At 41.7% G+C, this 12,405-nt stretch overlaps 1 protein-coding gene across 11 annotated transcripts in view; it reads left to right on the forward strand.

The window, feature by feature from the left end:
* The window catches only part of PHLDB2 (pleckstrin homology like domain family B member 2), a 79,380-nt gene that overhangs the window by 24,572 nt on the left and 42,403 nt on the right, over positions 1-12,405 (forward strand). For 10 of the 11 annotated variants that reach the window (XM_072916883.1, XM_072916846.1, XM_072916874.1 and 7 more), the window contains exons 2-3: positions 496-605; positions 3,872-5,220. In XM_072916883.1, the coding sequence (XP_072772984.1) occupies positions 557-605; positions 3,872-5,220 (1,398 nt within the window). In that variant the 5' untranslated portion in view covers positions 496-556. The remainder of the gene's footprint in view (positions 1-495; positions 606-3,871; positions 5,221-12,405) is intronic. The other variant, XM_072916927.1, reaches the window with a different exon arrangement.

Below are 12,405 nucleotides of genomic sequence, written 5' to 3' on the forward strand. Positions count from 1 at the left end.
TTCTATGTTTTGGCTCACATACCTGGTTTTGCATAGGTTTATTCATGATTGCAGGATGCTGGTGTTGCGTGGGCTGAACCTGGGCTGTGGGCTTTCCAAATAAAGTCTTCAGCAGTGAAGTGCAACCTTATTAGTGATTTCTTAAGGAAGCCACAGGATTACAGACAAAACTCAGGTACTGTGGCTAGTAACTGCCTGTACCAAGTCAGAATCATAGATAATGGCTTGTTATTAAAATAACTATATGTAATTTTAAAAGGATAAACCAGCTGCAGACAGGTTTGGCACTTTTTTTTTTTTTTTCCACAGTCACCATATTAAACGTGGAGTGTCCTTTCCAAGTATCTTTTAACATATTTCTCTTTGAGCTGTCTCTGCAAATTTTACTAAAAGAAAAGCCAATTGTCTTCTATATTATGCACTCAAAAAATGTTCCCAGGATACAATTCTTAACATGATGTCTTTTTTTTTTTTCCTTTTTTCCTTTATTTGCAGGTCAAAATTTATGTGGTTCACTCAAATTAGTGGCATTTTAACCATCCCATAGAAGAGAAATATGATGCCAAACAGAAGTAACCTCTCCTCCTTCCAGAATGTTGGATCAGGTAATCAATTAAAATCAGATTTATTTGTAATGCACTGAGATCCTTCAGAATTTTTAATTGACTTTGGCCCTTTAATTCTCCTTCCTGATGCATGGATAAGATCAGTGCTCTGTTCTTATTCCATGTCTAACTCCATTTACCAGGCAGAACAAGGCCACAGCTGGATATGCTGCAGACAGCCAACCCTCCCCCATCACTTTAAAGCCTGTCTGGAAGAGATATCAGTGACCCCCAGCTAAACAACTCGGGAAAGGAAGAAAAGGAATAAGGGAGGGAAAATAAAATAATTTTTTTTTTTTAAATGGAAGAATTTCCTTCTAGCTCCAGGCAGCAAATAGTTTGCTAAACAGAAGACCCTTGTGCTGAGCATGAAAGCTGGGTCTGACCTGGAGGCAGGATGGGTTCAGGGCACATCACAAGCTGAATCTCCCATCCTCAGTCTCTGTAGCTGCATGCAAAGACAGCATCAGCCAGGATGTGTAACACATCCTGGCATATTCATCAAGTTTCTACTCAAACATTACCCTAAAAATAAACAAAACAAACAAGATCTGCAGCTGTGATTTATTTAAATGTGTGCCATCGTCCATTTGGGATTTAACTGTATGACTGTGGGCACTGGAAGCAAAAACAGAAGAACTGGCATAAGGGATAGTAGAGAAAAGCTGATCTGGAGTGGCTGCATGAAGGTATCGTGACCTTTTCTTACTGTACTTGCTTGGATTTCAAGTACAATGAACCCTTCATTGCTGTGGTGAACAGGCATGAAAGTTTCCATGAGCTAACTTGTTTTTTGGCAAAAGCATCCAGTCTTTGAAGGATTAAATGTGTCCTAATGCTGTTGCAAGGGAGTAATGAACAATTATTAATGTCCCATTAATATGTCTGCCAAGCTATTTATAGAGGAGCCAGTGAAATTTATGCAAAAATATTTGAACTTAGCTATGTTAGTTAAGGTTTGGACAGTACAATTTTCATATTAAATTAGATTTCAGTTTTAAGAGAGATTTGGAAAAGGGGAGAAGAAAGAGAGACTCAGATGGAAATTAGGGTAGTTCCACAATGAAAGGTTAAGTATTAAAGGCAAATACATTGTGCTTTACATTTGGGCTCCTAAATAACTTCTAGATCTTATTCTTTTTCCCTAAAACATCACTAATACGATGAATGCTTGATTTATCCAGATGATGTTTTCTTGTCCTGACAAGAGCTCTTTTGAATTTGGGTCACATTTATCCTTTTGTTCAATTGAACTCCATCATTGCTGTTATCAAAACTTATGAAAATAGCTAAAAAATGTCAAGTAAAATATCACAATATAAGAAACTCCAGTTTCACTGCTCACGGTGGTGATGGTGTGATGGAGGACTCTGTGAGCTCACTGGTCCAAAGGCAGCTTAGACAGTTGTATCATCATAAGTGTGTTAAAATTATAAATATAATATAAATCCCATTATTACAGCCAGTATAAAAATATTAAATTCAGTGTAGTGATAGACTTGAGGTTTGGTTTTGAAGGTGCAAGTTAATGCTTTTGGTCGCTACCACAGCTTGTAATTAACAACTGCTTAACCAGCAGTGGTCAAGAAGGTGTTGTACTTTACTTTGATTTTTTTTGTTTGTATCCCCTAATGCTGGGATTATCTTCTGTCTACTCAATTCCATTAGTAGTGATGGTTACCCTTGTTCTCAAACTTGGCTTTTTTCCTCAATAAGTGAGGAGAAGCTGTAGTTGCACGCCTGGGTGGTGCAGGGGAAGCCTGGGCAGCAGAGCAGGGCTGATGCCCTGGACAGGGGTGAATTCCATGGCATTGTGCCTTATCAGCAAGGAAGCTCCCATGGCTTTGTGCCTTATCAGCAAGGAAGCTCCCAAAAACCAGGACCCCTGTGAAGAATGCGTTGCCACCTTCCACAAGATCTGCACCTAGTGATTCTCAATGAAACCAGGTCATGTGAGCTCTGGCGGCAGACAGGAGTCCCAAATTAGGTCTCTTAGCTCATATAATTGCCTGGAGGGGTATTTGAACTAAAGTATTGCCTCTGAGGATGTTAAGGACACTTTACACGTTAGATTTTCTCACCCAGTGATAAGCTGAAATTCAGTTTCTCACGAGGAAGCTGAAGTCACAGGTGAAATGTAACTGAGCCCAGAGTAAATCCCAGATTTGACCCTTATTTTCAGAAACAGCACTTGCTGGCACTGCAGTAAGTGACACTCAAGAGTGCTTTATTAGTTCAAAGTGTAGACTAGCACAAACCAGGAGCTGCTGTAAATGTCAGTGGTGTCATTTCTACATCAGCTGAGGTCTAAGTGTAAACCTGCTGGGGGTCCTGTTTATCTCCTACAGTAACTGGCAGTCAGGAGCTGAATTCCTTTCTTTGCTTTTGGCAAAGTGGAGCTCAGAACTGTATGTTAGAGCTTGATTAATTGTTGAACATCCACCACAGTGAAGTCTTTTTTGGTCTGTGCTCTCTTCCTGAGTATAAATTGGATTTTTGCAAAATCATCAGAATCTGTAACCTTCTCCCCCCAGCAGCATTTTTAATAGTCATGTGGTTTTGTTGTTTTGAATTAAGTCATGCAACCCAGCATTCTGCTTCCTTAAGGTTACCTTTTAACCAAAGTGCTCTTTGCAGATGTAGTTACAGTCTTGTATTTTTAGAGCAATGAGCTGAAACACCTTCAAAAACATGCTGTGGTTTTCTACTTTCTCATTAAGCTTCACAGGACCATCACAAAGTAAGCAGAAAGGTGACAAACTCCTACTGAGCTTTAAATTGAGTTCACTGGTGTACTGGGGCTCAGATGCACCAGCTGCACAGATTAAAGGAAGAGGTGATCCACATCACTACCTTATCTCTTTGGCCCTGGGAGACCTGAGTTGGATTCTTTACTCTGCTGTCTGGAGGACAATAATTCTTCCTTACTTCATGGATATCTCAAGAGGCTCAGGATTATAAAGGCTGAGCCATTATCCACTGTCCTATCCTGCAATGGATAGGACAGCAAAGAAAGAGTCTAACCTCTCTCCAGTTGTGTTGCTGATTTTGGTATGGTTTTGTGCCTCTACCCCTTCTTTTTCAGTCTCCCATCTTTTGCAGAAACAGATGGGAAAATTGTTCATCTCCTCTGCTTAGTGATCTGAGACGCATTTACTACAAGCACAGTAATTATTGCAAAAAGTGTTCACGTTATTTTGCAGGCATGCACATGCAAGAGGCTATTTGCTTGCTAAATTTTTTTTCTTGTTTGGTCTTCTTTACAGATTCCAATAAGATTATGGCAGACTATAGCCACTCACAAAACCAGATGGAATTACAAAATGCTAGTTTGGGAAAGGGTTCTGTGGTGAATTCCCTTGAAAATGGTCTCCAGGATATTATGGAAAACCTCAACACGAAGAAATATTCATCAACTCTTAAATTTAAAACAAATGGGGACTATGCTGGCTCTTATTTAACCCTTTCACAACCTATGCCAATTAAACCTAATCCTTCAACCAGTGTTAAAAATACACACGCTATTAACAAAATTCAAGGAGGAAAGCAGTTCCCCTGTGAAAGCCCATATCTTCCAGAGAAAAGCATCTCTGTAAAGCATTTGGGTTCCATATCAGGCATGTCTCCATCCCTCAGCGGGTATAGTTCAGGAAGGACAGATTTTGATATCCATGCCAGCAGAGAAAATGAAAAATCCCTTGGACACATGGATAAGTTTCACTACTCAAAGTACAGTCAGAGAAATAAATCTTATGACAACATCTACTTCCCAGGAATGCTGGAGTCCAAGAAGATCTCAGGCTCTCTTCTGACTATGTGGAATGGAAGCTCGGGGAATGAGCTGGTGCTTTCACCTGGTAGCAATTCTGGGGCAGCCAGCATGCCTTCCAGCCCAAAGCAAGGCAGGAGAATGAATGCTGAAAACAGTCTGGCCCTTCACATAAAGCCAGTGAAGTACAAGGATGGGATGATGGAAACTCTGGGCTCACGGCCTAGGAAATACTCTGGTGGATCTCTAAGTCATATGGGAATGTACAGTCGTTCCCTACCCAGACTTTATAAATCAACAGAAAACCAGCTGGTGCCATTAAGTTTGCCCCCCAGAAGCTCTCTGGGTAATAGTAAAAGGAAAAAACTTGGAGAAAAAGATCTACCTCAGAATGCCTTCGATGCTGATAATTACCTGAATTTTTCTTCTTGCAGCTCAGGGGTTTCACCACATGGAAACTCTGTCTCCAGGAGTAATCCCTATGTCAATTCAACTCTTAGTGTTCCTCCAAGCCCTCGTATTGCTAAAAAAATGCTTTTAGCACCTTCTTCCCCATATCTCCCTGATGATTTTGATAGACTTGGACTCTCGGGAACAAGTCCCAGTAGTTCTTTCTCCCCGGTGGATTTTGACAGGTCGTTCTCTGCCCGAAGAAACCTTTCCACCAGTTCCATGGAACTTGATGACCCAGATCTGGAAAGTTACAGACAGACACCAAATTCTCTGCAGACTCCCATGCGAGAGCGGAAGAGCAGCATTAGCTCCATTTCAGGGAGGGAAGACCTCATGGACTATCACAGGAGGCAGAGGGAAGAGCGACTTCGGGAGCAGGAGATGGAACGACTGGTAATTTTTTTTTCCTCTTCCTCTTAATTATCTCTGATATTTAGCATTTGCAAAACACCCATCCCAGGTCTAGCCATCAGAAAGGTACAGCAAAAAATAAGCTGCTCTGTTTTGAAATTCAAATGTGGCCTGCTCCAGATACCTTGTTTGTTATCACAGTCCATGAAGCTGACACTTGCAAAGCGTCCTGCTTGCATAGACAGTACCATTCAGCCACCCTGGAAAAATGTTGGAACCCATGTAAATTGTGTTCAGTTATCCTGCAGGTTGTGTTAAAATGTCTGCATGCATAAAACCCACGAATTACACTGCAGGGATCCTGCAGGACTTTTTGTTCTAGATGATGGCACTGTTTTGTGGTAAGTGGGCAAAGAAAAAGAGATTCTGCTCAGCTTTGTGTGCTGCAGAGTCGGGTATATATTGGTGTGGGCTAAACAGCCATCAGCAGAGTTTTTTCTGCTTAATTTTCATTTTTTCCTTCTGAGAATGTTCATTAAAACAGAATGAACTCCTCCTTGCTTCTCCCCCTCCCAAGATGGGGAGTAGCAGAGGGGGGCAGTTTCTCTCTTTGTCTCAATCAGTGTAAAGCGGTGCATACTGCCTCAGCTTGGGATTATCTAGGTAGTAAAATATAATCTATTTATACTGAAACAACTTGTGGGTAGGAAAAGAAAAAAGGTCTTCAGAACCCACAGAGGTGTTTGAAACAGTTTTGTATTGAAACTGTCTCTGGAAGAACACTTAACAGCTCTTCCAAAGGTTTTTCAAAGTGGCTTTGGGACTCTCTGATCCTATTATTTTATCATTCACATAGAAACAGAGGTCATTAGATGGGCCAGTTGGTACTCCTGAGTCTTAAATTTGAGACACTTAATTTTACATTTGTGTGCTTTAATTCACATCTTATGAATCAATCTCAAGCTACGTCAGGGAAGGTTTAGGTTGGGTATTAGGAAAAAAATTTTCACTGAAAGAATAATAAAATACTGGAATTGTCTTCCTAGGGAGGTGGTGGAATCACCATCTCTGGATATGTTTAAAAAAAGACTGGACTTGGCACTTGGTGCGATAGTCTAGTTGTGGTGTTAGGGCATAGGTTGGACTTGATGATCTTAGAGGTCTCTTCCAACCTCATTATTCTGTGATTCTGTAATTGGAGCAAAATGGCAATAGGATACTCTTGAACCTGTATAGTTTGCATGCAGACAGCAAGCCTGCAGGAAAATTCACTTTTTGGGCAGGCTGGAGGTGAAAAACCATGGGGAAGATGGATGCAGGGGTAGTGGGAATGTGGGAGAAGGGGATACCTGTCAATGACCTGGTGCCTGTGCAGGGCCACAGTTCCCATCTTGAACCTCACGAGTGAGCAGGTTCAGGCTGAAGAACTCTAACCCAGTGAGATATCTCCCCCTTCCCCATCCTGATGTCCTTGATGCAAGCTGGTGAGGAGCTGTGACGCAGACAGAGTCTGCCTTTTCCCCCCATTCCACTGATCACCATAGTTTGTAAGATACACGCTGTTGTTTGCAAGATGTGAAAAAGTCTTTGCCTGCTCAAAGGCTGTGGTGTGAGCCCCCTCCCTACTCCATGAGTGTCAGGGCAAGTCCACCCCTGCCCTGCTTTGCTCCCCAAAACCTCTTGTGGCTCCCCTTGAAGCTGCAGCTTCTCAGGAGCAGGGACTGGGTTCTCCAGGGCAAGAAGGAGCAGCTGTGAGTGAAATGGCTGGCTGGCTTAGGACAAAGGTTTTGGAAACATGTTTCTCCCTCTTCCCACTGCCTTTGTCCTGCCATTCCTCTGCTTGTTTCAGTAATCTTCTCCCTAGTCCTGGTGTGTTGTGTGTGCAATGGTGATTGCTTCTTTGCTTCTTATCAGAAGGTTTTGCAGTCAGTCATGCTGTAAAACCTGAGATAATCAGTCATAAAAGCAACGTATTTGTATTTCAAAGAGAACAGCCCTTTTTTGTTTGTTTTGTTTTGTTTTAACTATTATTTGTAGTGAGGGATGAAAGATTATGGATTGTTTCAGTATTCAGTGATGCTGATAATCATTCTGGTTTTATATTTGGATGAAATGGCTACATTCCCACCCCTCAGTATTTCTTCTTGCTCAACAATACATCCTTTAAGTCCCAATTCTTCAAAAAGTGAATTTGCTTACTGTTTTTCCAAAGCTTTTGAAAACAAGATGATGTTTTGTGTGTTGCATATTTGAATATGAAGGATTTTCCTCCTACTTGAGTTAATCTTATACTCAGATACTGCTCCATATCTGCTTCATTCTCCATTTGCCAGAGCTATCAGATAGAAGAGCAAAATATCAAAATATCAGGACAACACCTCCTTCCAAAGGTTTGAGAGTCTGAAAAATGCCATAAGCAGGTTTCTAGAGCTCTGAGAAGCAGAAAGATATATATTAAAAAATCCACACATCAGTTCTTTGTATATTAAGGGTGTGTCCTGTTCTGGTGTTATTTTACTTCGTCCTTCTGTCCAAAAGGATAGTCAAGAATCTGTCCAAACAAAGTCTTGATATATCCAGGTAGTGCTTCCAAAGAACAATTTTGTTTGCCCCTGTGTACTGACATGGGCAAAGGATCCATGTCTGCTCAGGTCTCTCTTTTTTTATGGGGTTGGGGAAGGTGTGAATAAAAAACCCCAACTAAAGAAGCACTCATGGATATCAAAACTCTGTGCTCTGAGCTTTCAGTACTGTGTAAAAGCCCAGGCTGAGTAGCTGGTGGGTAAATAGCAGGGGAAATTTAGTCTCTCTGTGCACAAGTGTCAGGATTTTCCCTACCGGGTTTTTGAAGCACAATAGGGAGAACAGTGTAGGAATACTCAAATAAATCCATCAGAAAAATAACACCCTTTTTTAGAGGACTAGACTGCTCTGTGGCCCAGATAAGAAGTGGAGAGTGTCTTTCTTTGCACCAGCACTGCCCCTGTAGCTATTCTGCTGGCACAGAGTGGCTTGAAAGTGTCCTATTTGATAGCTGATGTTTTTTTGTAGTAAAATCCATGCACTCATTGCAATCTGACCTAGTATCTGCCCTTGAACTCTTCTGTTTATTTTCACTTGTTTACTTTTTCTTTTACATATAAGTTATTCTATGAGTTTTACATGTGTTTAGTTTGCTTTTAAGTGTCAGAGGTTCCTCTGGAAGTTTGCACTTAGAGCTGCTGCTGCAGCCTGCATGCGAAACCAAATGATCTGCCGTGGTTGCCCAAAGAAATAACCAAATTTAAAAAAAAAAAAGTATAAATAGTAAAAATATCCAGGTTGATTTTTTAAATTATTTAAAAGTCCAAGTTTTAATTTGTTCCTGTGCACCAAAGACGAAAGACACGTAAGTACTTGTGTAGGATTTGGTGGTTTTCCTTATCTACTTCTTTAGATCTGCTGTCTGTGGCTGGGTTCACATAAATTAGCTGAAGTCTGGTGCCACTTCTGCTTTGCCAGCCTGTTCCTTTGTGGCTTGTGGAGCAGGGGGAGCTGGCTCTGACTCCTGCCATCCCCTGGGGCTGGTGCTGGGGGCTGATGGAGCAGGGGGGGCAGCCAGGGCTGCTGCTGGCACAGGCAGCAGGGTCAGGACTGCTGCTGCTTCCTCCCCAGCCCAGCTGACCGGACATCCATCCTGGCACAGGCATGTTTATATGAGCTGTACACAAGCACAAGCTGCAGTAGCTATTGCTGACACTAGCCCAGGAGCCTTATAAACAAGGGAGAAAGCTCCTGCTGTGAACTAAGAATGTCCCATGTGATTCAGTTAGTGCTCTTTTTTTTAAATTATTATTTAAAGAGGAATTCTCACTATTTTTTTTCCCTGAGATGAAAGCCCAATTGTAGCTGCTGGAACTAAAAGGGGCTGTTTTTCTTCAGCTGATGGGGTGGTTGGGAGTGGAACTGCACAGGCAACATAGTTGAATAGATATTAAGGGCCATCTGTTTTCTTTGATAGCTACTTGTTTAAATAGCACTAAAGTTTTCAGTGCTAGTCTTTAGGCAGTACAATGTATTTCCTCTAGATGGTGGTAGGTACCTAAAAATTAGATGTGCAGTAGGTTCATGATGCCTTCCATTGGCCCGCTGTCTGTGGGGATACAGACATATGTGAACATACATAAACATTGTTAATGAAGTTTTAGTAGACCCAGGATTTGTACTGGGAGAGGTTTCACGTTTTCAGTGCCTGAATGAGCAGTAATAAAATTCAAGGGGCTTGTTCCATAGTCCACTTTGTCACAGTCAGAAGAACACTGAATTTCATTCATTTATTCAGAAGTAGGGAATAGTACAGAATATCCCCGTGCCTGGTTTGCATTGATGCCTTGCAATTTAGTAAGATGTGCTTATGCAAAGGGAAAATGAAATGAAACTATTTTGGCTGAAGCACTTAGCTATAGCAAAACAGGGACTGGCAATGAGAACACAAACTAGTCTGGAGTGAGAAACTGGTGCAAACTGGAGGGAAGGAACTGTTCTCAATCCCATTTCAAGTTTATAATTGAAATAAGCTCCTTAGAAATACAGTGAATGTACATGTAAGAAAGCAAGTTTGGGGCGCTTTTGCAGCTCTCCCCACTATACTTTTTGACTAGCTACTGTTCCTAGATTTTGCTGAGAAGGTGATGGTTTGCCTGTCTGGGCAACAGTAGGGAATATTGTTCTTTGGCAGCTGAAAAGTGCACCAGCTTCTTCAGGCAAAGGAAACCTGTCTGCATGGACTAGCCATAATTCACGTTAGTCTTTGTCACAAAGCATACTCTGACTGCATATGTATTTTTAATGAAATTTGAGTTATCCAGTTCCTGGTGGCACCTGGTGGCTTCCTGCTTGCCACAGCTGATTAACCAAGGCTTGCCATGATATCCAGATATAGCAGCACTTCTACACATTTGTAAAATTCATAAATGTGATATGTAGCAGATTAACAAATCTAGGGATCACCACATGGTTGCTGTTAAAAGTGTGGGATATTTATCGCTGATATTTTGGAATTTTTTTTACAGTGTATCAATCCATTAATGTCATTGTTAATCAATAGCAAAAGAGGGTTCTTATCTCCTTATCCCACCCTTGTCCTTCAGCATTTAAATTTGCAGCCAAGCATAGGTGATATGTAGCTTTCTCAAAGCCAGGAGTAGTGAAGCTGCTCCAGCAGAAAGTGCACAACACTTGTTACCCCTTTTGTAGTGGGTAAGAGAATTACAGAAAATACATGGAGATGTTTAAATTAGTTAGAAATGACATTTTATGGGGAAACACCTACCCCCTTCCAACCAGAACCAATTTTAAGTCCATTTCCTGCTTTTTACATACCTATTTTTTTTCCACCTCTGCTGTGTTCAGTACCACAAATAACTTGTGTGGTATCTCTTGCAAAATTGTTGACTGGATTTTCCATGTGCTGCTCATTCTGTGTTCTTCATTGCAAGGGTGCTTTCCTAGCTTGCTTCTTCACTGAGAAAATCATTCTGGAAACAGTTACATGCAGGTGTGCTGGAGCTGGAATGAGCTGGCTGAGATGAAATGATGAGAATAGAGTGTATAAAATAACCACAGAGCTTCCTGTCCATAAGCCTCCCAGCACATGTCAAAATAGAAGTGAGAAATATCAGTATTTCTGTAATGTATCTGAAAGCTCATCAGGAATTTTTTGAAGACTGGTTTTCCTGCAGATTTTAAGCTTCTTCTGAGCAACTGAGAATTGACAGGGGGGGGAAAAAATAATCCCTATTTTTCCTGACTGCTCAGCAAAGGGCTGGTTTGCTGCCAGAGCCCCTCACCTGGGCGCTTAGGCTGGAATGAGCAGTGGCCCTGCTTTGAAATTTGTTGTTTCCTATTCTTGCCCAAGGGATGGAAGCTTGGCTGGGGTTACCTGATATACAGCCTGTTGTTGCAGGAGGGGTGGGACCTCCCTGTGTCCTGGTGTTTCCCATCTATAACCATTAGGTCAGGCCTGATGCTGTCACAACAGGGAGAGCTGCATAATTACTGCCTGTCCCAGCCAGCAAGCGCTGGGCTTTAGGAATTGGCTTGCCTGGCCAAAACTCTTAGTAAGAGGGAGGAGAGCAGTGCTGGAAGAGTAAGGGAAGAAAGAGGCTTATAGGGTCTGGCAGTAGTTTCCTGGAGGGAAGAAGGCTTTGGAGAGGTGTAATTATGTCGACCATTTGGGGTTGAAGGATGGCTGAGAATCTGCTGGAGCTATTTCGTGGAAAACAGAAGTTTGCAGTTGCTGCCCCGGGCTCATCTCGTTCCAGGAGGAGGATTCTGAGGAAAGCTGCACTGGGAACCTGGGAACAAGCCACCCAAAGGCAAAAGCACTCTCTTGTTTGGGTTGTGCTTGGAAAGGGCTGGGTTCAGACAGGTTCTCCAGCTCAGAGCTCTGAATTGCGGGTGATGTGCACGTGTGGTGCGTACAGCCAGGTAATCTCTCAGTAGCCCCAAAAAACTCTGGGTGCCTGTAACCAGGGTTGAATTTTCATGCAATGCAGTGGCTCACTGCAGGAAAAGCTCAGGCAGTGCATTGCCTGCCCTGTTTTGCTTGATCCTTGCTGTTGGGCATGGGAAGTGTTGGGGTAGCTGCCGTGCAAATCCTCCTTGCAAATGTAATGCCAGGGAGAGCTGGGAAAGCAAATCTGTGGTGGTTCCTGGGGAGGGAGGCTGAGCACGTTGGGTTTTTTGGCTTTCTTTTTAAATACTGCTGTTAGAAGGATTTCCTAGAAATCAGAAATAGATCATTAGTGCTGATACTAATGTCAAGCATGGAACTCTCACAGTGGTCTCTTTTCCGGCAAATTTTTCCATAGATTTATGGTAAGCAATTTTTTTTTTCTTTAACAAAAGTAACATGAAATTACATAAATGCTGTACCTCTTAAAAATTAGGTCTTTCATTTTAAATATAAAAAAATCCATCTGAATCCTCTTAAATATAAAAAAATCCATCCGAAATAGAAGTTACCACAAGCTATGCGTACAGTAAAATAAAACAAATATAACTTGCTAAGAGTTGATAAAAGGTATTGTAGAGATCTAGAAATCCTTCAGAAATTAAATGTTTTTCACAACTTGAGGCATATCAAGTCAAAATGGCATAGCTGCTCTGAGTCTGAAGTTTGAACTATTGGTATGAATCCATAGGGAATTTGAGTAAACTGGGAAATAAAGATTTCCTCCACTTCTG

The sequence above is a fragment of the Taeniopygia guttata genome, chromosome 1 (assembly GCF_048771995.1).
Source record: "Taeniopygia guttata chromosome 1, bTaeGut7.mat, whole genome shotgun sequence".
NCBI lineage: Eukaryota > Metazoa > Chordata > Aves > Passeriformes > Estrildidae > Taeniopygia > Taeniopygia guttata.